Source organism: Dromaius novaehollandiae, chromosome 9, assembly GCF_036370855.1.
Source record: "Dromaius novaehollandiae isolate bDroNov1 chromosome 9, bDroNov1.hap1, whole genome shotgun sequence".
Taxonomy (NCBI): Eukaryota; Metazoa; Chordata; class Aves; order Casuariiformes; family Dromaiidae; genus Dromaius; species Dromaius novaehollandiae.
In genome coordinates, this window is record NC_088106.1 from 26,585,787 (window position 1) to 26,612,396 (window position 26,610).

General features: G+C 41.7%; 1 protein-coding gene and 1 long non-coding RNA gene across 8 annotated transcripts; one reads left to right on the forward strand and one right to left on the reverse strand.

Annotated features, from left to right (window-relative positions):
* The first annotated feature begins 4 nt into the window (after positions 1-4).
* On the forward strand, positions 5-17,798 carry LOC112988808 (uncharacterized). 6 transcript variants are annotated; one of them, XR_010390525.1, is made up of 4 exons: positions 5-184; positions 1,306-1,448; positions 2,393-2,521; positions 10,397-17,798. It is a non-coding gene; the product is annotated as an uncharacterized LOC112988808 (long non-coding RNA). The 6 variants fall into 6 exon arrangements; XR_010390526.1 differs by having other exon boundaries at positions 10,444-17,798; XR_010390527.1 differs by having other exon boundaries at positions 13,881-17,798.
* On the reverse strand, positions 2,638-25,545 carry KLHL24 (kelch like family member 24). 2 transcript variants are annotated; one of them, XM_064516969.1, is made up of 7 exons: positions 25,378-25,545; positions 17,885-18,865; positions 12,748-12,932; positions 11,445-11,563; positions 10,488-10,676; positions 9,861-10,049; positions 2,638-8,663 (listed from the first exon to the last, which is right to left on the reverse strand). In XM_064516969.1, the coding sequence occupies exons 2-7, from the start codon at positions 18,802-18,804 to the stop codon at positions 8,463-8,465; spliced, it is 1,803 nt and encodes a 600-aa protein (XP_064373039.1). In that variant the 5' UTR covers positions 18,805-18,865; positions 25,378-25,545; the 3' UTR covers positions 2,638-8,462. The 2 variants fall into 2 exon arrangements, with proteins under 2 accessions (XP_064373039.1, XP_064373040.1); XM_064516970.1 differs by lacking the exon at positions 25,378-25,545 and adding an exon at positions 24,898-24,962.
* Between the last annotated feature and the right edge of the window lie 1,065 nt (positions 25,546-26,610).

Below are 26,610 nucleotides of genomic sequence, written 5' to 3' on the forward strand. Positions count from 1 at the left end.
GCGGACAGCGGCGAGGGGGAGGGGCCGCCGCCACGGGGCCGCCGCACCTGCCGCCGCCGCCGCCGCCGGGCAGGTGGCGCCGCCGCCGGGGCCGCCCCGCCGCCGGGGGACGCCCCACGGCCGCGGGCACCGCGGGGACACCGGGCACCTGCGCTGCGGCTCACGTGGCCTCCCCGAAATGCAGGTTAGGGGTGTTTTCTTTCTTTGCTCCTTAGGGAGCACGTGAGGAGGCGGCCGCTCCGTGAGGAGGCGCCGGCTCAGCCTGGCGGTGCCTGCGCGCGGCCTTCCCACCCTGGCGGAAGGCGCTGGGCTGCCTCTTCCCCGCCCCGCCGGGGGACGCGGTGGGTAGCCAGCAGGTTTGCGGTGATTAGCCTGCGAGACCAGCCAAAACGGACATCAGAAACGGTGCGATAACATTTCTGTTTAGGTGTTTCATGTATTGGCACAGTCCTGCTTTACTGGACAAAGCCATCTTATTAAAGTAATAAAATTGGAAGACATTTTAATACAAAATAAGAGCATGATTAGGAAAAAAAAACATGAGAAATGAGGCATAACCTGATTGAGATCCCAGGTAATAAAATCGTGCGAGAGATGCATCTTGTTACTTCACACAACTCATAATCCACACGTAAGAAGATAATGAGAGGCTGCTGTCTGCAGAAGTCCATTAAACGGGGGGTTTGCCCAGATCTCATTGCATATGTGCTTCAAAAAATCTTACGTTTACAACTCCTGGTATTTCATGGTCTGTCAAATCACCTACAATCGTCCAAATAAACTAATGGATTTAATGTCACAGGTTTCGCTGTTTTTTTTAACCGGATCCTAATACCTCTGTCAAATGTAGTTAATAACAAACAGCACTTTGCTCCATGGTAGTCTCATTGAGTCATGGAGTGAGCTGCTAACCAGCATGAATTAATGGCTGGCTCTTACATGTATTTTCTAACTTATTATGAGGCCACAAATTGTTAACAAGTGTATGTATGCTTAATGTTCAGGGATCAAACCTTAAAATCCTATTTTTCTGGTTGCAGGACCACTACTAGAAAGGCTTTCTGATTTCTTATCAGGCAACAAATATGAACTGTGGCAAATCCACTGAGACTGTGCTTATACCCAAGATTGTATAATTTTCATCAGGAATACTATGTATATAACTTATTCTGATTTTATTTTCTTCCTTGCTTAATGGACAGAGGAACAGAAGGATTTCTGTTTTTAAGATTTCAGGTATCTTCTGACTGGCTCCCATTCCTCAATGTATTTTCATTGCATTGTATTCTGTGGATTTCCTTTCAGGTGAAATTACTTCTTTCAGGAATGGTAACTTCTGCAAGCATTGAACTTGGTCATAACTTATTTTTGGCACCACAACAAAAGCCACTTGATTGTTGCAAATGATCCTAGTTACACTGCAAAACTGCAGCAAAACTGTTGGCTTGGTGAGTTTTGGGTTTCATGTTATAAGAAAATCATTACATACCTCAATAGTACCTTTAGACTCACTCATCTCTGTGGGGCTAGGTTCAAAACTGTTGAAGCTAGTGGGAGTATTTCAGTTTTCTGTAGTTCAAGGCTCAGTCAGGTGCCTCTCTGCCAGTGGACAGATGAAACAATATCTGCATGTCCATTTAAGTATGTTATATTAAAATGTAAAACGTGCCTACCAACATTTCTAAAGAGATATTTTCTTTCTATTTTTTTTTCTCTGTGTCTCTCTGACACAGAGTATATTGGGTATCAAGGCCCCAGTGCTTCAGGCTTAATTTTGAAAGATGCAGGACCCACATCCAAGATGCATCAAACAGGGAAAGGACTTGTAATGTGAGCTAGATTTCAGTGGGATACAGGGCAAGATCACAGTAGGAAGCTCTGTTTGACTCTGCCACAATGCCAGAAAGAAATGGTTTTAAGAAGGTGGCAAGACACACATCTAGGGTTATGTGAAGGGCAAGTTCTGAGTGAAATCTAGACCATCTTACAAGGAAGAAGGTGCCAGGAGTACAGGCTAGTATTCCATTAGAAAACAACTGAAAAATGAATGTAGTCTGTAAAAAATGTGATATTAAACCAAACACATTCTTCATGTCAGTTCAACTGCAGTAGCACCACCCCATCCCTGCATCAGCCATTCTGCAAGTGGCACCTTGAGATAGGGGAGAGCTAACTGGGGCAGAGTGAACTTCCTATATATCTCTTTCCAACCTGTTGTGTTGCTGGTTACCTTGCTACCATTATCTATTCCCTTCTGATTTCACATGTTGTTTTTGCATGCTGAGTTTGTTCATATCGTTTCCACATCCTGATTCCCAGGACTAACCACTATTTTACATCACATCTTCTTTGTCATTTCTCCAGTTTCTTTTCTCTTTCCTTTTCCACGCAGCCTCCAGCTTGCCTGTGCTGCCCGTAATCATGTCAGAAATAAATTCCCTGATGAAGGCAGAAGGATCAGCTGGAAAAGCATCCAGACTGAAAGAGAAGAATGATGGGTGGATACAGAGACTGCAAAAAGGTACAAAGGGGCAGAATCCAGCAAATAAATGACCTAGGAAGAATAGGAAGGAGTTTCCTTTTACAACCAAACCCCTCCCTAGAATTTCTTATAACCTAAAATAAAACAGCAAACTATTCAAAAGGCAAATGTTTATTAGGTACATTGGATTTTTAAAAAAACTTTCAAAGAATTATGCAAGAAATATATTTAAATATAACAAGTAAATGTTATTGCAATTGTGCTACATTACAAAATCACTTTTCTACTATCAGCACAATCTGAAGACCTTAATGTTACGTGCAAGATAACATTACATTAAGTCTGGCACACACTAAGTGGTCTGCACGTTTTTGTTCAGATTCGATTTGTGCTGTACCAGATTGTTCTTGAAGACGAGATTAGCTCTTGGTGGAGCTAAGCCTTTTACATTTCTGTAAATAAAGGAACTGGCAAGGAATACAATGAGCTGCTGTTTTCCTCAGCAAAAAGAAAAATCAACACATGTTCCAGGTGAAAAGAAAATATCATGAATAATAGTTAAGTAGGTAACCTCTCTTTCCATGGCCAAGTAGCTCCTATTAATCTGACTCCAACTCGCTACAGGTACACCAAAAGGAGAACAGCCCCACAGGTCAGCGTTTACACAAATGAAATTAATAGTACACTTTATTCAAGTCTCTTGATTTTGCTTATTGCCAATGCTATACCACATTATTGCTTCATATTATTTATTTTAAACTATGTTTAGGACAGACAAGTCAGTGTGTTCTGAAATACGGCAAAAAAAAATTGACTAAAACAAGAAACTACACATGAAGGACAGGAAGTCAGACTCCTTTGTCACTGAGGGAGTGCTGAAAATGGAAAATAGGAAAAAAACAGATAGTGATTTCCCCACATTAAATCTGCCATAACATTGTAAAAATTGAAGTATTTTAGGCATATCCTGAATAAAAGGTTTAACTGTTCCTTTAGTTAAGGAATGGCAAGATTTACTTCTCTTTAACAGACGAGAAGGAGCAGCCCAAGCTCATTTTCACAATAGATAAAAATGTAAGTGAATTCAAGGCACAGATATTTTCAAAATTAACACATTTTCTTTGGAACTAATACAAAGTAAGTTGTAATTACATTATCAACATGCTGTACATAGGGGCTTTTGTGTGTATCATTTGTAACAGAATTACCATAAAATGATCACAAAATCATTCACATACACAGATGTGCACACAGATGTGCACACAAACGTAAGTGTACACTGGAGCACTACAATAGAAAGGAAGGATATGTTCCTGTAAGTACAGCTTTTAGACTGTAATGCTATCACGGATATATACTGTGAGTAACATGAGTTTATGTATACAATTAGTTAGGAAAACCAGCTGACACAAGGCCTGTGTGTGGAGAAGTTATGTTGTGATCACACATCTGGTGTGGGGTTGCTAAGAGGCTGCCTACCATTTTGTGGTAATGCTCACAGCACTGACACATTCTTGATAAACTGACAGTGAGATGGATTTTTTATTAATGCCATCTGAAATAATAAAACATTAAGGAAACTTGATTGCTGGACACAGTAAAAAAAGTCATTGTCTAGTTCTCAACCAGGTAACAAATTTCTGCTCAAAAATCTCATCACTTTGTAGACTTCTTTTCAGGATGTATTACTCAGATTTTTAATCAGGCACACCATTTAACGCACACTGCCTTGCCTGCATGAGAGTCTACATTCAGATGAAATTGATCTTGCTTCAGAGTGATCAAGTCTAGTGATATTCTTAATCTGTTTGAACAGGCTTTTGCCATCCTCAGTGGTAGAGAAAACCAGATACACTTGTCCAGTTGGACAATTAGGGAAAACTGACTGCTTTTCCTGAGCACTGCCACTAAAACACTTTGACAACATATGCATCTTCACCTCTCAGACTGAAAATAGTGAGTTGACAGACTGGAAATAGTGAGTTGACAAATGTGAAATATTTTTACCAGCTGAGTTTGTGTCTGGAATTGCAAACTGTAGGAGCATCCAGAAAGTTCTGTTTCTTGGCAAGCCTAGCAAAATGCAAACCCCAACTGCACCAGGTTTCCCTCTGCTGTTCCTCCCTCCCCGAGTTCTTCTCTGGCCTATCAGCTGAATGTGACAGAGCTCCAGGACACCACCCTCCTCAGGATTTTTGTTTCCCTCCTGCTCAGGGAAGTGGGACTGCTTCTTGTTTTGTCCTTGCAACTCAAAAACAAAAACAGAATAAACTGAGTAATCACCTAAGATACTGTGGGGAACTCAACTACTCTGAGGAAAAGCCCCTAGCAGTCAGCAGTATTCTCACTCTCAAGCACAGGTGACCAACACTTCCTGGACTCACAGTGCTAGAGCAGAAAGCTAAGTGCTGAACCCCTGAAACACATGCCAGGCACGCACTGTAAAATTAACTATCTGGTGGTACAAAGGGAAGAGATTGCACGACTTATGCCTCTTTAGGCACTAACAGGAAGGGAACTTAGAGGTAAAGTGAATGATTACCAGGTAACATTACATGCTTGATGGCTGAAAAATAAAGCGATACATGGTATATCTAAAAGCAAAAGGCCAGAAGCTGTACTATAATGCAGTACTCTTATCTACACAGAACCTTCGTGTAAGCAAGTTACAAAGGAGCATCACATTTCTTTTCAGTTAATATCATATTGCAGAAAAATAGAAGGAGAGATCTCATGAAATTTTAGCAGGGAAGAGAAGACAGGAAGAGGGAGAAAGATGACATTTACTTTCACTTCTTCAATAGTAAAATACTTCAAACATAACTGTTTAGTGAAGTATTAGAGAACTCTCAGCATTTTTTTTTGGTCTGACTTTGGAGAGACTTGACATCTTTTCCTATGCATTGTTAGACTGAAGTTATATCTTTGAGCAGATGGTCACTACTTGGGAGCTGTCAAACCTGTTACTATTCATGCTGGAAATGTTCTGATTATAGTGGAAGACATTCAAAATGTTCTGTCCCAGAATGAGACCAAAGGGGGTGAAACAAAACAAAAACCCCAACTTGCTGTCCAAGCACATAAACAGCAATCAAGTAAATCTGCATGACAGTGCAAGTGTTAATCTTTGAATCCATCTACACTTAAGTGAAACGCATCGGAGAACAGGTGACTTAGGAATGCAACTTCCTAAATAATATATCCTTCCAGAAAAATGGTAGGCTTTCATTAAACCAAAGTTGAATCGTTCTCTTCTAGTACATCTGAAAATATTGTTTTAACAGAGCAGGTCATAAGTGCAAATCATCTACAGAGTCAAAAAGGAAAAAAAAAACCAAGAAACAAAAAACCCACCTGACTTGTTAACAAAATCATTGCATGAATAACTGCCATTTTAGCAATACTCCACACACTTAACTGTTCAGCATTGAGTACAGGTTCTGAAGAACTGCAAGCAAAGTTTTCTTCTACATCTACATTTTTGCATTTACTGGTTCACTAAACAACTATTTTCAAAAATAATAGGTAACAGTAACAAAGTACATAAGTTGTTAAGAAAAGACAACTAAACTATAAACTGAATCTTCAAAGCCATAAAAAGCAGTATCTTGTTATTGACAGAGTATTGCAGTGCTATAAACACAGAATAAAGGATACCTGAACAAAAATGACATTGTTTAAGAACAGCTTAGCATGACAATCAACATTACAAGTCTTAATACAAATAGGAAGTAAGAGGAAAGGAGAAACTTTTTCAAATTATATCTCTAGTGAAGTGCTCCTATCATTTTTACATTTTCATTTACAATGATGGGACAAGTTAGATACAGTGTTAGTATATAATATCAGTTACTGGGCAATCACCATTGCTATCAATGGACCTTATTCACAGGTACTGCAATTACCTTTTCCAAGTAACACTTAGTGAGCAGAGACACAAGAAACTTAGAAAAGGATTAATTCATCTGATTCGTCTTACATTACTGAATACCTTTCTATTTAGGGCATTATGAATGTACATGCTCAGGGACCGATTTGCTGATATGATACATCACTGATATGCAGAGATTTGTATATTATCAATATTCTTAACATATACAACCAGTGTTTGGTATTTAGCCGGAAACTGAAATCTGTGTATTTTCCTGAGGTTACAAGTTAATGCATCAAAGTGCAGCTCCCAGTGCTCTTTAAAAAGACATGACTGTATATTACTGAAAATGATGACTGCAAATTTGGCATAGTTTCACTGAGGGTCAGAATTTCCATCTCACGAAGTACTCTGGGAAAACAGATCATTAAGAGTGTCCAGTGGAAAAAAAACGATGTTCCAAAGACAGTGCTTGTTTTCACCCTCCTGAGCAAGTACGGAGACCAGAACCCTGGGGGCAGGGCTGTCTCTGCAGGGGCCTTATGCTTTTTTCTGCCCTGGCACTGACCAACTTCCCTACTGGCTGCTGTCCTCGGATTCCTTTGAAAAGGAGTTCCTGATGTTTCTAGTGATTAGCAGGAACTTGGTACATAGACAACCCTGTTCATTTTCCAACTCAAGTGCTATTTCAATTTCCATGAAATTGTGCCTCAGCTGTACAACTGTCTACTGAGACTAAGACAACCTAGTACAGAAGTCTAAGGAGAATTTAAAAGAAGTATCTTCGCTAGAGAAAAAATACCCCCTCTCCCCCCGCAAAAAAGAAAAACCAACACTAGGTCAAAATACAGGAGGCTCATGGGCTTCAAAATTCACCAAAACCCTGGGCTTCAAAATTAGCCAAAACATGCTACCTGGCAGTTACCTCATATGGCTACATGGACAAGTCCATAGGTGTTTTTCTGGTTACATGGAGGACTTTTCAGGAGCCTCCTCATTTATGGCCAAGTAGGTTATACTGCAGAACAGCAGAACTGCTGTAAATGATTGTCTGAAGAAAGGCCAAGAAGAAATACTTAATGGATAACTCTGGATCTCTGCAGATGAGTTATCTGAAAGACCAATTTGTAAGCTGTGGGGTGCAATCTAAGTCCCTACCTCCATTATCACATAATTTAGCATGTGATTCAGAGAAGCAGAAGAACACAAAGTTAGTTGTTCTTAATTCCTTGAGGAGTTTAGAGATATTCCACAAAGAGTGAACCCAGGAACTTTCAGACTTCAGCTGTACTGTTCAAGATGTTAAGAACTGAGATTCAAGATCTGCTTCACAGATGTGTGCCTACACCCCAGTGGTCACTAGTTTTCTATGTCACATAGCCTTGTACTTTTGATAAGCATTTAGCAACACTATGAATAAGGTCAATAGTGTTAAGGTACACAGTTGTCACTGCAGTGTGTTGCAGTAGCACAGAAAACAACCAAGATGTCACTGTTCTTCTTCCAAGAAGGGCATTCTTCAAAGATTCTAATATTTTTTCCTATGTAGCTGAATTTATTTATTTTAATCCCAAACCATGCATGATCCGAAATAAAATCTACTTGGTTAAGCCAAGTAATCTGCTTGTAAGAATGCTGTGCATATGAATTATACACACTTTTTTAATCCTAGGTAATTATCCTAGATAATTCTTTGAAATTTACTTGCCCATGCATCTTTTCAATTAGCAGAACCTGAAACAACTTGTAGACATCACTTCTTAGGATACAGGCACAAATGCTTGTGAAGGCACTTTCCCCACAAAACTTCCAAGCTTTTAATTACTAATCACACAGAGGGCAAAACTTTCTGAACACTAGAGTACAAAGTACTGTTACTGCACTCATATCAGAGCACACAGCATATACAGTTAAACCAGGGTTACTGGCTAATCTGCAGACTTGTTTTGTAAATTAATTTTTTTTTGAAGGCACAGGATACAGTTTTCATTTGACAATTAGGGAAAGGACATTTTCCCATTTCAGGAATCTTTAAAAGTCTGTCTCGCAGCAGACCACTGGATTCATTCATGCCATCTCCTTCTTTTGTTGTTGTTTTGTTTGTTTGTTTTACAGTTTAAAGCCTTTTTCATTATATCTATGAATTGTCACACAGCCATGATACGATACTGGCCTGGGCATGGCTGCTACTCCTGTGATAATGCCTGTCGCAGGGTCATAACAAAGGATAGTGTCTGTGGCTTCACCATTTTCTCGTCTTCCACCAAGGATATATATTTTTCCATTACACACAGACATGCCACAGTTCTCCTGTTTCAAAATATACAAAGCAACACATGGTCATTTAAAAAACAAACCCTCCAATTCCTGAACGTCTACCACAGTGCAGAAGGACAGCATTGTGACTATCATTTGTAAACAGACTGGTCTATACTTTTCACTTCCAAAAGAATCAATGCAGAAAGCAGAACAGCTGGGGAAAGCAGCAGCACCATCCAGCACAAAGGGCTATTTTAGGTCTAAGTCTTCACGGCATACAGCTCAGGGAATACAGCTGAATACAGTACTTAGAGATAATGACTGAAACATCTGAGACAAGGAACAGGGAGAGAGGACAAAGGTTTTCAAAAGGGAGACAATAGATTATATTAATGCAAAAAGTGGGAACACAGAAGCACCTTAGAAGAGCAGCAACAGATAACAAAGAGAGAGGGAAACAAAGAAAAAAAAGAAGGAAACCTTGTGACTAAGAGAAGAGTGGATAAGAAAAGACAACACTATGTCTTGAAGCAAAGGAAGCTAGAGTCTATTTTTTTCATTAAAAGTCAGCATACAAGAATACTCAATCAAATGGAAATCAGAGCAGAAATTAGTGAGAGGAAGAGAGGGAAGGACATGAAAAAGAACAAATCTCTGTCAAGGTAGGTACACTACAGTATGTAATTGGCAGATGTTTTAAAAACACAGGGGAAATAAACTGTACTACAAAGGGGATGTTATTTCAATTTTGCTCAGGGAGCTCTTCTTCTGAAGAGATACTGCTCTCACTACTTTAAGTCAGATACTTTCTGCACTACACAGTGCCTTTTTTTCCCCACACTGTAGAAAAGCCCTTTATTTTCTGTTCTGTTGAAAGGCTTTAATCAACTATAAGGCGATTACCATCTTCAGTCTAAATTAAAACATCTAACAGAAGTTGACAGAGACCCATTTGTAGATATATAAAATGTTATCCATTAAACTGTTATCCAACAGTAACTACGCTCAAACCAAAACACTGGCCTGGCTAATGCAGTGACATTCAGGTGAAAAGCTACTGGTTTAGAAACTTCCTTTTCTGTGAGATTGTGAATTATATAGATGGGGGGGGGGGGGGGTGAGATAAAGCAAGAATACAACCAGAGATGCAATTTTAACAGGGTTAAACAGGTCTCTACTCATTTCATACCAAGATATTCACATTAAAAATAACATTTAGAAGTCTATATGCCTTTTAGCATTTATTACCTGTCTGCTGAATGTATTCTGTACGTGCATCCAGTAGTCCTCAACTGGATCATAGCAGTATATTGCTTTGGTAAGCCCACCAGCAACATAGATCAGATTATTTAAAGACACAGCTGTAATACATCTTTTTGCAATAGGGATAGTTGCACGGAGTAACCAAGAATTAGTATCAGGATCATAAGACTGAACCTGAAAACAAATACATGCATTTGAGCTTAAAAACCTAATCAAAATTACTACCTGGCACACCCACACAGGTTATACAAGTGGAGTCAAAGAAGCAGTACCTTGTGGGCAGTATCTCGAGAAAATGAAGTCAATATAAATATATGTCCATGTATCAATAATGCTTTTATACACACACACCATATTCAACATTGTTTTCCTAACACTTAGGTTCAAGTGTTCAGATAGCTCATTTAATGCGTGAAGTCAGTGATAATATCCACCACAGAGACCAAACAAAGTAACTGCGTACTAATGAATTAACATTTTCTACTCTGTATGTTTTATGTTATATCAATTAAATACTCCAGGCAGCAAGCCAGTTGAAACAGGTCTCTGTATGATGTTCTTAAACCAGCATTACCTGTGTGTAGAAAATGGAAGCAAAGACAGTTAACTGACCTTGTCAGAACACGTGTTGTCGTCGGGACCACCCCCGATCACAAACAATTTGCCAACGCAGCTGGTGACTGCTGGAGAGCTTACGGCTTCTTTAAGGGGAGCCACCTCCGTCCATCGATTGGAAAATGAATCATAACACTCTACACTGCTGAGTCGGCTTTGACCATCGTATCCTCCAACGACATACACCTATGCAAAGTGGTGAAAACTATCATTGTTCCATATTTAGAGTAGCATTACATGTCTATAAGAAGTTAATTTAACGCTGCAGGAATCCTAATTTGCTAGGTTTTTGAAGACATACATCCCCTAAAGTTTCAATATAGAAGAAGTTATTCACTCCAGAAACACCACATCTCCACCAACGTTCATTAATGGAATCTCTGTGGGCTGTTGATTCCAACTGTTGGTTTTATATTAAATTATAAATAAATAGGCCTTCAAAATGTAATAAAAACCTCACATTTTCCTTACAGTAATGTATTTGCTTGCTATTTTCAATATAAAACACTAAGTAAAAGAGCACAGAGATGCCACTCAGAGCAGCAGCAGTTTGTGTTAGTAACTGCATGAATGAAGGCAGTGACTTGTAAGTAAAGCTAGCTGAAGATAGTTTTCTATTATGTGGACAAATACTTTTGAAAGCACTTTTGAAGCACAGCCAAATTCTGATGCTTCTTTGCTTCCAGAAAAATTGCTTCTTCAAGCTGGACACTTCAATGGCAAAAAACTGACAAAGAAATAAATAACAGAGGGATAAGATGATTTTCATGTCTATGAACAGACTGATTAAGAACATAGTTATTTGCTTCCAATATTCTTTAAAAATGTTTTTTAACATAATCTAATAGGGAAGCCATCAAAGTAACACTAAACATTTGCATCTGTTTTCTACATTCTTTTCTTATATTTGGGGACCATATAAGCTAAAATAAGTTATAAATATACTTCTCTTACTTTACCAAGAAGAACAGCCATTTTGTGACGCCATCTGCCTTTATTTAAGGAGGCAACTCTGATCCAAATGTTAAGCTGAGAGTTATAAATCCACACATCCCGGCTATTGATTCTTCCACCTTTAAAAACAAAAATATGCCAGTTTATCTTGAATAAATTCATTATTTAACAAGAAAGGCTTACAATTAACATACTGCTATACAGGGGACAATGAAAGTGTTATGTCCTTTTTAGGTGACAAAAGATCTAGCTTTATGTTAGATTTAAAAAGTCAATTTCAGTGGATGTGTCAGACCCAAATACACAGGGGTAAGTTATTTTACTCATGTCAGTCTTCCATGTAACATACTGATACTGCATTAAATTATTTCTTGAGACTGGAATGTATTTCAATGGCTTTTTGCCCATGCTCTTCAGATTTCCTGGAGCGTCACTACTTGGATGTGACCACCTACTTTAACCATGTGTGTCTTATGAGGCACATCCCTAACACTAGCTGTTGCCCTCCATTCAGTTTGTGCGTACATCTCCCTCTTATTGTTGAAATGATAAAAGGTAGAACAAATCTGAGAAGTATGTTAGTTTACCCACAGAAACTATTTGGCTCAGTATTCAGTCCATCAGCTGTCAGCACTGAACTATATAATTTACCCTTGCTAAGACACTGAATGAGGGGTGTTTAAAACCTGACAGCTACTGCTTATTTCATTGGAAGAGGCTGGTGTAAATGGATCCCCACCTCAGGCGGGGAAAGTCAAAAGGGGGTTGTTTCCATTGGACATTCCTGTGCTGAAAAGAAGCTTTAACTGTTTTCCCTTTGGAATCCAGGCAGCCGTACAATAGAAACTAGGCACCAGCAACATACCAGTGCTGCACTGCTCCTAGGCAACTGCTGTTTTTACCAGCAGACACCACCTTTTGTTGCAGATAAAATGCTGCTGGGAAAATACTGCTTGTGATTTTTTGCTTGTAATTTTTCCAACTATTGCTTTTCCAAATGTTGCTGCAAACAGGCCACTACGGCATTTTAAAGCAGCTTGCTTAAGCAGCCTCAAGGAGCATATCCGCACCTCCTTAAATACAATTGATACATTGGTCTCAGCTGTAAAAGAAATTGTTGATTAAAACCAAAAATCCCAGAAAACACTTGTGGCTCCAAAAAGATTGGTCCAGGGTTTGTGTTCACCATTTCCATCAGCAAGTGACTTTCAACAGAGCTTCTGGAAGTTGAAAGTGTGAAGATCTGTCATAATACTTTTAAAAGTAAAGAAAATAGAGTCTTAAATTTCTTAGGATTATTCACCTGAAACAAGAATATCATTCCGTAGAGCACACACTGCATATTCAGACTTGGTAAACTCTGGAAGTTTAGCCAGTGACTTCCACTCTCCTGTTACAGGATCGTAGCACTCAGTATATGGCAAATTAAACCCTCCAACTCGTTCACAGCCTCCAACAACAACTATCACCTCAGAATAACCAGTTGATCTAAAAAAGCGAAAACAGAAAACTAAGATATAGAAGTTATTTATTAATACATGGAGGGAGGCCAAACAACACTGTTTTCAAATATACTATGAAATCAGAAAATTTACTATTTAATGCAACATTAACTTCTATGGAAAAAAAAACAAAAGCACAAAAAACACCACTTAAACGGTTCCAGTTTTTCAGCGTTTCCAGGTGTCTCATCATATAGCAGGTTACCACACCAGCAGGTTTTCCGTGTAAGTGGTAGAGTCACACTGCACAATGTCCTCTGTAAAAATCAAACATTTAAAAATACAATAAGCCCTTACTCTTTAATAATATTTTTCCTTTAACTGGGTATGTAGAGGTATCAGAAAAAGCTGAAGCAAGGCCTGTGCAAATCTGGTGCAGAACTTCAATACTGGATCCTCCATACTGAAATGATTTTGTTTTCCTGCTCAATTTTAGAGAATTTATTATAGTAGTGTACATTGTGCAAGTATTTAAAAAACCTACAATACCTTCAAAACACTGTAGGGGATTTCCTGAAAAAAGCTGAAGGCACAGCGTCAAAGGAAAAAAAGAAGTTAAAAAAAACGCACGTAGAGCTAATACACAGTTAAAAAACCAATGCATCAAAAAGTGATAAAGTAGCATAGTGATAGAAGGAAACATGAAGGACCTGAAACAAAATCTAAAACCTGATGTGAAGAATTAAACAGTCAGTATACAGAATTAAGCCTTTAAACTCTGTTCAATACTCTCGTTCACCTTGTACTTGACTTCATGGGAAAACCTGATACCTCTGCATTACACATACTGTGTTTACATAAGAACAGCAAATCACATTGTATTTTATTCAATGTAAGAATGTAAAAATGTTGAGAATCCAACAACCATCTTCTATATATAAATCAAATTAGGTCTCAATCCTATTCCTTCACTCAAATTCATAATTTCTTATAGGCATTTACCAAAATCCTCCCTTTTTGGGGCTTTTCCAAATCAAATAAGCATGTACTGGTAAGACTATTTCACAGATTGCTGCCTAATAATCAACTAAAAATGAATGGAAGATTGACTTTATTTTTAGAAATCCTTTTTGTCGTGTTGTGCTTTAACTTTGATCCCCATATGAACACAGATTTCATTTACCATTGCTGATTTCTGTAGTCCTCTCTAGGAAAAAAAAAAAAGACTTGCATTGCCTTGTGACTGCGTTTGAAATAAAAGTGGCATGATCTGTCCACAGTCTTCCTAACGTATTAATTTATAGACATACTAACAAATGTTGATGACATTTTCCCCATTTTGAACTACTAAGAAAAAAAAAGTAGCTATTCTATCTCCTTGTCACCGCACGCTGTAAATTAAATACATCTTTCTACTCAAAATACTTAAGGCAATGATAAATGGTAATACATATCTTCATTATATTATTTTATAGTGCATCTGAGGAAGTACATTTACAAACCTCAGCTAGTCAGAAGAAAAACAACTGCTCAGATGCTGGTGTGTTCACTGATACTACATTATCTGCTTTTCTGAGGGGCAACTTTGGAAAGGCTCCTTCCAAGGGTAACGGGAAGAACCCTCTGCACCTGCAAAGCACTGCTCAGAAAAGGGTTTCCTTAACAGCAAGATACTCAGCTCCCCACTTCCCTTACAGGCAAGCCCAACTACACCACCTAAACATATATACAAAAGAGGTTTGTCTCCCGCTTACTTTTCAAGATTAGAACCAAGGCCTCCACTTACTGTAAAGCCTACTGTATGGGATTGTTAACCTTTTAAAAACAAATAAACTGCAGTCTTCGGTTGGAAAGGTCTCCTCGTGAATTGCAAAGAGAAGTTCTGCTCTTCAAAGGAAGTAACAATTTCATGCAATATTCTAAATCCACAGATGGACAAAAATTTTTAGTATCTAGATAGCCATATCCTTTCTTTAGAAATATTTTCTCTGCTGCATTTTCTTGAAAGTCTTGCATTGTAGAGCTTTTGAGGTTACTTCTGAACTATTTTTTGCAGATGATAGAGGGCACATCAGTTAAAAAAATAAAAATGCACAGAATACACATAAAGAATTTACAGGCAAAAGCTAATTCCAGGGTGGGGGGGAAAAAAGCTATGGACAGATGTAAATGAAGATTTGAAGAAGATGGGATTCTCAAAGAAGCTCTGATCTCAACCAGTGGTATAAGAAGTCGTTCTTGTAGCCCTGAGAAGAAATACTGTGAGACTAGTAATAGAGGTGAGCTAAAACAAATGCCAGAGAGATTGCAGAAAAATTTTAACCTCAGGAGACCAATTACAAAGATTTGAGGATTTTGGTAAATCACTGCTTTTCTTCTGTTAACTCACTTTTGTGTAGCAAATGCGATAACAGACAGAAATGTAAAGTGAAATAAAAAAGTCATCTCCTTTGCGGGAAAAATAAGGAACCACATAAAAACTTTTTTTAAAAGCAGCTAGAAAGGACGTGTTCACATGTATAAATACAGTAACTTATAACCAATTAAAGTGGACACTAGTATGTTTTGATCAGACATCCTTAAAGGAATTGTATGATGAAGGAACTCGCAACATTATGAACATTTAAAGATATTCAAAGCATAAAGAATTAAGTGCCTGTTTTGTTTTGCATATGGAGATTTGTTATTGCCCACTGCTTGATCTTGGCTTGGAGATTTGCTATGCAACCCCAGCAGTAGAGGCCAAGAGAGGCTTAAGAGGAGTGTGAGAGACAACCTCAAGATGTCACTGTGTCATTGCAAGTGCACAACTGAAGCGACCTTCCAGAGGCCTCCTGCATTTGTCAGTGATGCCCAGTGGCACACGACGAAGAGCAGCCAGGCAACTGTTATCCCACACTTTAACTTTTAGTTCATGTAACTCTTCATTGGCTTCAAAAAAAAAAAAATAAAACCCAAGAAAACAACACTGAAATTGCAGTCCACACTGTTCTTAAAAAAAGAGAGGAGGGTTTGAACATACTTTATCCATAGATGCATACATAGCCATGTAAGAAACCACAATTCACTTCCCAAAGTTTCAGTTAAAAAAAGTTTGGGAATTCCTGATCCTGCACCTTTCCTTTCCTGTCAGAAACATCTTATATTAAAAAAAAAAGGGGGGGGGGAGCAAGAAAGAAAAGGGAAAGTGCTCTCAGATGTCCCCTCCTCCCAACCCCCTCCAGAAATGGCCAGAAAAAGTGTAGTAAAGACACGGGGGAATGTGGTAGCCATTTAAGAACATGATCTCTTTTTGCTACAGGCAGCAGAAACAAATGACCCAGAACTATTCCGTGAGTGTAATATAGAAAAGGGGAAAAAATGCCTGCTGGGAGGCCAGCCAGTTCTTCTCTCTATAAATTACTTCTCTTGTTGCTGCCTACTCCAATTCACAGTGCAGTTTAAGTTCAGCAGTAAAAGCCAACAAAAAAACCACCAAAACCTAAACATAAAATCCCCCACCAAGTTATTTTATTTATAAAGTAGTTTGCTGAAGTGCTACAGTGAGGCTATAGAGTTTCTCAAGTACATATACATATATATATATATATATCACGTACTTAGACAGAACTGTTAGGTGTAAGTGTATTTGCTTTATCAAATCAAGGAATAAACTGAACCCCCCTGAAATAGCATCGAAATCTACCTCCCCTCACAGACATGCACACTCAAACGGACAAGGGATTTGGTCTGAATCCTCAGACCACCACGATCCCCCCTCAGGCCCAGGCTTAGGGTATGAAATGCTTCAGAAATATGACAGCACCCATTTCCACGGGCCACGGCGTGGGCGTTCCCAAAGACCCCTGCCTGGCAGCACACAGTTTTGAAGAGCTGGCAGCAGGGCAGCAAGGAGTTCAAGTTTCTTCTCTCATGGACTAGACAGCAAGATTAGAGACTGGAAAGCCACTGAGGGGGCAAATGCTTGCCAAGTGCTTCTTCCCCTACAAGAAAGCTTGTAACACATGCCAAAAAAGTGACTGTTCCCTGCACCATCACTATACAGCAATCAGATATGACTAAGAATAAACAAAAAGGAATAGCTTGTAAGACGCTCTAACAGTTTGTCCAGACCAGATCATTGCATCACTTTAACATAACACGTGATTTTAAAACTGCAGTTTAAAACAGGTTGAGTCAATTAACAATAAACTATCATGTGAAAGTAAGGCTTTTATTGGGAAAATATTTTTCAGAAAGAAAATTACCATAACCAGCATTGCCCATAAATGCTGCTAATGGACTTTTCCTCATTTCCTGCTGCAGCTTCCAGGCATCATTCCTACTTGCATAAAGCATTATTAAGAAGTAGCAATTGTGGATTATTACAATGTCATGGTAGAAGCATAAAGTATTTCAAGAACTGTTCCATAATTCTTTAAAAATGCAAGATTTAGTTACTTCCAGAATATGGTGTTTGGTGTTAGTCTATTATAATTCTACACAGCAGATCTGTAAAGCAGTTTGAGACGTAGCAAGTGCATGTCCCGAATGAATAACCTCATCCCTACTCTTTATAATGCTTTGTACACCTACACGATTTTGTTATAAGGAAGAAAGGAGGTTGGGAAATGGAATGGGTTACTTGTTGTGGCATAATAAATTGTTTTTAAAATGCTGCAGTTCAGTTGTGTAAAATAACTTTAGATTCATGTAGCAAGCATTAACATTTAGAAAATATTTTACTTGCAAGGTAAAATAATTTCATTTACATGAGCAGTCTCATGTATCTCATACCAGTAAAACGATCTGTGCAAAAACCTGACCTATTTACCTTTTCTAGACACATAGGGGCTTGAGCTGTTGGGGGAAAGAGTACAGAAATATAACCAGAGTGCTCCATAATGTAAAATAAAATCATTTTCAAAAGACATTTTTCTGGGCATGTGTATATCAAACATCTGTACATCAAATCATGTCCTTCTACCACAGAAATGGGGGGAGGGGGAGGTTCCTCACCTGCGTGGCCTAGTTCTGGGAGACATCATCTCATTTCCAAGGATATGGTACCGCCTGGCCTCGTGCAGCAGCTGGTAACACTCCGGGGAGTTCTGAATCAGCTGGTCCACCTCCACCGTCTGCACGAAGTAGTTGGGGTGCAGCAACGGGAGCCTGACGTGTGTCAGAAGTTCATGCAACACCGGTCTTCTCAGCTCAACTGCCCGGTACACCCAGCGCATGACAGCCTCAAACACCATCTCTTCCTTGCTGATCACCAGTTCGTCGCTGCAGATGTAATCGATAAGCTCATCTTTCCCCAGCTCGAGAAATTCCTCATGCTGGGACACATCCTCAAATGTCTGCAGCGCAAAATTCCTGCACTTGGTGAACAGCGTCTTGAGCGAGTGTGTATCTGCAAAACGCTGGATTCCCAGGCAATTGCACGGATCCAGCTGTTCTTCCAGGAACTTGGCACAGGCGTCACGCAAAACACTAATCTGAAAGAGACTTGATGTTTCAAAGAGATACTGCACATTCTCAGTAGTGATTTTCACCTTGCCAGTGTACACATACTGTAAAAAGCAATCCATAGCTTCAGCAAAAATACCGTTGATCTCCACTAACATCTCTCTGCTTTCCCTGTGATCATTGCAAAACATAGCTCTGAAGTAGCTACTGCAGGCGGAGAGCACCGCTCGATGGCAGGGAAACTCTCTTCCTTCCACACAGATGATGACATCAGTAAACAACCGGCTGTCTCGAAATTCATTGAAGATCTGGAGGATGCTTTCGGCGTGGGATGATCCCGAGGAGAAGTCAAAAAACTCATGGCCTGACAACGATTTTGGGTCCATTTCAAAAACTTTCCGCTTGGTTGCAGGGGAATCTCGTATCCCGCTATCCTCTCTATTCAGTCGGCGTCCCAAGATTAGTACCATTGTTACATCGGTTGGCTATAGAGTCATTGAGAAAAGTTTGCCGAGTGCCTCCTTCGCGGTGCTACAGTCAGAAAAATTAAAACAGTATTCAGGCCGGCACGTCCGTCATTCCATAACACGAATTAGACAGCACACTTGTTTGGTCACTCTAAAAAAATCAGTAAAGCTTTTGACCTTGACTAGAAGCGACACTGTGTTACCGGACAAAGGATAAATTGCCTTGTGCAGGGCAGCAGAGCATTACAATTTACCTGTTAGATATATAATACATTGAAGATAGATAAACCAAGAACCCAACACATCACCCAACTGACATAAGCTAAGGGCTTCCCTGGATAAAAATCTAAAGCTTGAGCTTATCTCATTTTTCAGTGTAATACTCACTTCAGCTGGAGCCTCCAAGTACTACTATAATAGCAGCAATTAAAAAGGAAAAAGAATTTTCAGAATAGAAATATAGTTGAGGTGAAAGAAAAATCACTTGTTTTCATTATAAAGTCCATCATAATAAAGTCTTACAATACTAGCATTTAATAACGTTTAGTTATCTCAGTGAACAACCTTGACTACAAAAACCAGAGGTTTGTTCTTGCTTAGCATCTAAAAATTAGTTTGCTGATAATCTAAGATTCAATTAAAAGTGAATGCAGACTGCTAATACACAAAAACACATGGAATAAGTACGTGTAAATGAGATGTTAGAGTACAATGAAGAAGCTACAGGAATAAACACGAGAACAGGCTGAAGAAAGGTTACACTTGTTTGTGTGAAAACTAGTGCATCTGAAAGTAAGGATCAAGGACAACTTACTGAGGGAAAGAATATTTTCTGTTTTCTAAAGTACTCCTAGCAAAAAATTATTAGCAAGTTTTTTGCTCAAAGGCTTTCCAATTTCAAATAGATAGTGTTCAACCTTCCCTCTTCCAACATGCACACAGAATATTATTAAGGTTGCAAAAATGAAGTAGTTATATGTTAGCAAATGCCAAAATTAAAGTTTGTGGGTGAATAAAATGCAGCTGATTTGGCAGATACTGCCTATTACAGGTAATATGATCATCCCTCCTAGCAGCAATAGCGTTTTTTTGTCACTCCTTAACTTGGAAATAACCTGGATGAACGTCCACCAAAATATACTGCGGCAACACTACCATACGAGCAAAAGACTGGACAAAATGCCCACACATGTCTAACACAGATATATTCTAAATGCATGGGGTTTGGGTTTTTCTTTTTTTTTTTTTTGGCTTGCATGTCCAGGAGGATGTGTACTGAGTTATTTTAGAACTTGTGGAAAGGATTTTTTTTAAGCTTCCAAGAGATTATATTCGTTTTCTCTCAATCCCCGCTTACCCAGGCAGTAAACGTTAGTTTCTAACAGCAATCTCATTTCCTGACACGCTAGCATCTTTACAGCCCCTATTACCCAACCCGAGCCTGGCAACATCATTGCTTAATATAGAACACAATAAACCATGCTTTTTTTAAACAGCTCTTTTACACGGCACCTTTAAAAGGCACCATCTTAACAAAGAGCGAAGAAAGAGCACACGCTGTACACCTAGTCACTGAGGGAAAGTGCTTTAAAACTATTATTTTCTATACAATTTATATAAACTTGTACACACATATTTACAAGGTGGTTTTCTAGTGTGGCTCATTTAGCCTACAAAATATTTCATTGTAATTTGAATTACAATGGCATCAGCTGTCATTTTGTTGCCTGAAAAACACTGTTGCAATGAACTTCACTGATTGCTTCAGGGCAACTTTGTTAGATAACAGGGCAGCATTAGGTAGTCTAATCTATAGCTGCTATTCAATCCAGTGTATTTTGCAACCACGTTATCCAGTAATGACCTTGGCCAGATAATAACAAAAAACCACCCCCCAAAACCAGGATCACCAGTTGTCTTGCTAACAGCCTAACCCTTATATTGATCTTCATCTGCAATTAATTCCATGCTACCCAGCATGAAAAAGCGGGCAGAAATGAAGCTTACGTCAGTAACAGGAAAAGGAAATGTAACTATGAAAAATAAATATAAACTCTAAAGGTTTGATTGTGGTGTCACAGATTTAAATCAGAATAACTTCGTTAAAGTTAGTGGAGCTTTTCCAAAGCAAGGCTAGCCTGAAATCAGAAATGGGACACTGGCATATAGCACGACAGGGCAAAAAACCTGTGACTACATAAGAAAAAGCTTGAAGAGTCAATCTTTCTCATTATGTGACAACTTGTGACTTGGGAAGATCATACATAATGCAATCATTAATAAATGGAAATAAGGCCTTTAGGTTATGACTGCTCACCAAAGGAAGCAAGGTGTCTTCTTTGTGCTTGGAACGTGGAATAACAAAGTCAGCGGTCAGCAAATAATTTATGTCATTTTTTTTAAATGTTCCAGTGGTTTAAAGAAATGAGAAAGATCCACAGAGTAGAAACTAGTTAAGGGGATAAATACTGCAACTGAACAAGTAAGAGGGCAGAAAGGAAAAAGAATTACATTCCACTGCAGAAATGACTGCTTTTGAAGACACTATGCTTCAGTTTCTATCCACTTAAATTAAAAAAACTGGCCTGTCACTATCTCCAATGCAGGAAGGAATAAATTACTTCTGCAGGTTTGCTTAAGCAAAGCAATTTTACAAGACAATCAGTAACACTATCAGCAGTTCAGCTCTATCAGAGCATATGTACTGACTTCTTGCAAACCTTGCTCTGGCAGTTTAAAATGTTGCCGCTTCCAGCTGCCTGCCCCCTCCTCCTGGCTGCGGTTACAGCCCCCCACCAGAACAGCAGGAGGGGATTTGTGCCCCACTTTTAGCTGCTCCAGTGTGCAGAAGTGGGCAAAATGTACAAGACAATATACCCATCTGCAGCTTCAGTGCACGTAAAGTTATGTGGACATGCCTACGGACTTCATTAGAAAGCACCAACATTTAGAGAGTTTAACATTCAGATCTCTTCACTAAGTTTAAATGAAGGGTAAGCAAGACAGGACCTTAAACACATCACAGAGCCTATCCCTTCAGTAAACTGCAAAAGAAAAACAAATCACACTTTCAATCAACAAGTTATCAAAATGCTTTACAAATACAGACAGAGTTCCTGCATGAATGTTACCTGCACACACACATCCCTATGGGCTTGTCTGCACAAGAAGTTGCACAGAAATAATTGAGAGCCCTGACTTAGAGACCCTTAAGTGAGGTCTCTAAGATGTTTGCCCTGGCACCTCATACCAGTAAACCCTTCTTCCAGAGCTTATGTACTTTTACGTTGCATTCACTGCACTCCTCCATCCTCCACTGCAATATCCTCATGTGTTTTACCCCTCTCCTTTCACCTGCAACTCTGGCAATGCCCAGTGATTGTTGGTAGGGCTGGTTTTCTGCCAACCTGGCCCTCTAGCACCAGAGCTGACAGAAAGAAGCAGAGGCATCGCGCAGCCAGTGCTGGGGACAAGGCCCTTCACAACAGCGAGCCACCAGGTGTGCCCGAGCCCCATCCTCCAGCCTCCTCCCAGGTGCAGTTTCAAGCCGCTGAGGCTGCACTGCTGCCAGCGGAGGTGCCACCCCCTGCACCCAGGCCCACCGCGACGGGGCGGCGAGACGGGCGAGCTGCGAACTCGCAGCCGCCCTGGGGAAGGGCAGGAACCGCGCTCGCGGCACAGCACCGGCCTGCCGCAGCCCAACGCGCTCCCGGTGCGGCACGCTGCCTGCGCGGCTGGGTTTGGCTGCCGGGAGCTTGTAAGGACGTCCCTCGACAAGGAGTGCAGACGCGTCATGTTTACTGTTACCTGGTACAACGCTCCTAACAGGGCCTCCAAGGTGACACAAAATAAATAAATAAATAAATAAAAATGATGTTTTCGCTTGAAGCCTTATGACCAAAATTAACCAGACCTCAGTTACAGTTATCTTGCTTGTGATTTCAGGTAACATGACCAGCAAATGTGCCTTACCTCAGATGTTTGGTTACCACAAAAATCAGAGTCAATAAACTCCCAGTTTCTTACCTACTTCAACACATTAGCTAAAACCACAGCATGTGTTCTTGTTTTTTTGTTTTAGATGACAGGAGGGAAAAAGAAAAAAGCCCCATAACATTTCCCTCCATCAAAACAAAACAAAACAGAGAATTTCTTTTGCTTTTTTCTTTCTCTGCGATACAAAAAAGATCAAAAAGTTGTTGGTTCTAAAGGATTTTTTCTAGTTCTTCCTGTTTTACAGTAGAAATTAGGTTTGGCATGCCTTTAGATGACTGAAGTCTTTAAGACAACTAAGAATTAGAAAACAATAAAATGAACAAGCTCATTGAAGTGGTAAGGCATTAGCTGCACTGCAGAAATATTTAATGTTAAATTAATGTAAAATACCATTTTGGGTTAAAAAAAAAAAGCAGCATTTCTTAATGTCAAGATTCTGTAACAATTAAGGTAAGGGCACACATAAAGAGCCTCTCTCAGTAGCATCAAAAATCCCCCAGCAAAAACAGAAACTGGATTTGGACATAAAACTATTAAATCCAAAAATCAGGCAGCAGAAAGAAACATCTATAAAATACATAACCTTTTCAAGAGTGAAAAGGTCATCTAGAAGGGCATGGACCCACCAAAAAAAGTTACAGCATATTAGCATTAAGATATGGGGAACAGACTTTCTTAAAATATCCCACCAAAACACCCCCAGTCATTACATATGTCCCCTATATGTGTTTCAAAGACTTCCAGGTTTTTCAGTCACTGGCTTACAAATTTGAAACAAACAAACAAAAAAAATCACAGCAGTCAACAAGTGTAACAGCATCCAGGATACATTCCTGATACTACAGCCAAATGGGATTATTTTTACCTAAATGAATGGAAATTTTGGATAGGTAATGATGTTAAGATTAGGTTAATACCGAAACGTGTATGTCTGAAAATGTCTTTGTTAAAAAGGATCCTACATAAACAAGGAAACACGAAACATACAAAACATACATGAACAAAAGCCAGGAAACTTAAAGCTGATAAATGTCCTTTACTTGCTCTATTGACTTTCCTGTTTACAGTGACCTGAGCCAAGAATGGAGTCAGATGAAATTTGAGTCTTTTGTCTCACTGCGTCACAGCCCTAATGTATTTAAATATAGATTTCGCATACATCGCGTTTCCTGCACTTGGCATGCGACTTGACCAGGTATTGTCAGAGGGATCCTATTTATACCTCGCGCCCCAGGGGCTAACTGCGTGCAAGCACAATTTGTATCCCCAAACATTCCAGAGTTGTTGCTACCCCTCTGCGCTATATAAAGTAATGAAGTGTCATTTAAAGGACAGGAAAAAGAAAAAGAAAAAAAAGAAGAAAGGGCTGATGCAAAGCCGATAGTGCGCGGACCGTACTTCACAGGGCCCTGGTGCGCCGCGGAGGTCAGGAGGAGTTCAGCCCCGGCGAGAAACCGAGGTTTCAGGCCACATGGCAAAACTCCCGGGCTGGAGCAACATGTTCATCGTTTGTTTACTCTGTGCACTTGAAATACCTATATCACTGCAAAATGGCAGCTGTCTTAACTGTAGATCTGGCTTTATGACTTATCCCGAAGAGTTTATCTACAGCAAACATTATGAGACACGCAAAACATTTCGTGCTCTCCAGGCGTCTGCAAACCCCACCGTGCCAAACCCAGTTTAATCACACTTTGGAAGCGCCTGCGCTGTAAATAATTAGAAACAGAAAGCAGGAGGATTTTCAGCCCGGGTGCAGGTTTTTGAGCCGCACCGAAAGCCAGCCACAGGCAGGCTACTCCCAAACCCGCCGGGAGAAGCGCAGCCGCCCGCCCGCCCGCCCAGCACCCACGGGCCACGTCCCAGCCCGGGCAGCGGCGAGGCGGGGGCGGCGCGGAGGCGCCGACGGCCGGCCCGGCCCCGCTCCGCCCCGCCGAGGCCCGGGGGCTGCTGACAGGCCGCCCCTCCTCCCTCAAAGCCAACGGTCGCCGGGGGACACCCTCCCCCCTCCCCCAACCGACGGCCCCACGCGCCCGCCCGAGGCGCAGCGCGCATGCGCCATCCCGCCGCCTCCCGGCACGCGCGCGCCCTCCAGCTCACCTTCACCCCGAGCAGCCTTAGCGACAGGCTCCCCCCCGGCCCGCGCCGGGCCCAATCCGCGGGCGGCACCCGCCGCCCCGGTCCCGCCCCCCTCCCCCCGCTGGCCCAATCCCCGGCCGCGGGGGGCCCCCCCGCCCCCCTCCCCCCCCGCAGCACCGCGCGGGGCGAGGAGGGGGATGCCGAGCCACGGACCCAGTTACGAAACCGCCGGGGGCTCCGGGAGGCCCCGGCCGGGCCCCGCGCCCGCTCGCCGGGCCCCGCACGGGGGAGCGCGGGGCAGCTCCCGCGGGGCCAACTGCCCTAACGGCGCTTCCCCGGCGCTGTCAGCGCCGCGGCGACCCCCCCCCGCCCCGCCGTGCCGCGCCGGTGAAGGGAAGAGGGGGTGTCCCCGCGCACCGCAGTTAACGGTACCGGCCGGTGCCGCGTCCCGCCTCCGCCCCGCAGCCAGCGCCGCGGCGGGGCCCCGCGCCCCCCACTCACAGGCGGCAGGCCGCGCCGCGCAGTCCCGCAGACGCCGGCGCCCGCAAGGTCCCGTCCCGTCCGCCGCGGCTCCGCGCTGCCAGCGCCACTCAAAACAAAGGGGCCCGGCGGGGCATGTGACCCGCCGCAGCCAAAACACATGACGTCACGGCGGCGCGGCCCGCGCGGCCCTGGGAGCTGTAGTCCGGCGCGTCACGTCACCGCCCCCCCCCCCCCCGCCCCCACAGCCCGCCGCTAACGGCCGGCAGCGGCCGCCCCCTCCGCAGGGCCCGGGGAGAGGCGTTGGGGCAAAAGGGACACGGAGGGGTAACGGCAGTCAGCGAGCACTAACGACACGCTGACTCGTCAGGAGCTTTTATCGCTGTAAACTGTCACTAAGCTCCCCTTTGGTAAGAAGATAACGAGAAGGACAAAAACTGCTATTCCTGACAAACCCGCATCTTGAGCATGCCCCGCTCTGCGGCTTGGCAGGAAACACTGCATTCAGATGGCACCTTTTACACTGCCGCCCCTTTGTGCCTGAAAACCCACGGTGGGGGTCTGGTCTGAGGACCTGGGGAACCTGACCAGTAACCCTCGACAGGACCCGTTACCGGGACTCGGGAAAACAGCAGTATCCGTGTTAACTTTTCAGTCTATATGACCAAAATACAGAATACGCCTAACACACGCACACACAGTCAAAAGAGGATCTTTATCTACTTCAGTTACAGCCTCACCTAATTAATATTGGGGTTTTGTGGCGGACCGATGAATGAATCTTTCTGCCTTAAACATTTCTTGGTGCATGGGGTGCAGGCAGGCCATAACCCCGAGCAAGCCATCTGTCCCTGGCAGAAACAGGACTGGGCTGCTGTGACCCCCGAGATGGTCTCCCTGCGACCACCCGGGACACACCGAGCCTGCACTGAACGAGACCACAATCGGGCAGACTTTGGGATCTGGACTGTAAATTATTGTCCGTTTTTAGCGCAACTTCTGTGAAACTTGCTTGGCATGAGTGGCTGAATTTGCTGAAGCCTTAGGCCACACTCCCTAGTTCGGTGAGAAAGCGCCCCAGAGCTGGTGCAGGCGGGAACGATAAGGGAGTTACCAGCAATTTGCATCTGAAACAGTGCTAATTGCTGGAGTTACCATCTCTTTGTCAGGACCTTGAGAGGCAATAGCAGAACCCGACGAATGGAGACACACCTGCGGAAGAAACTGCAGCAGAAAACAGCCTGCCTAGGAACG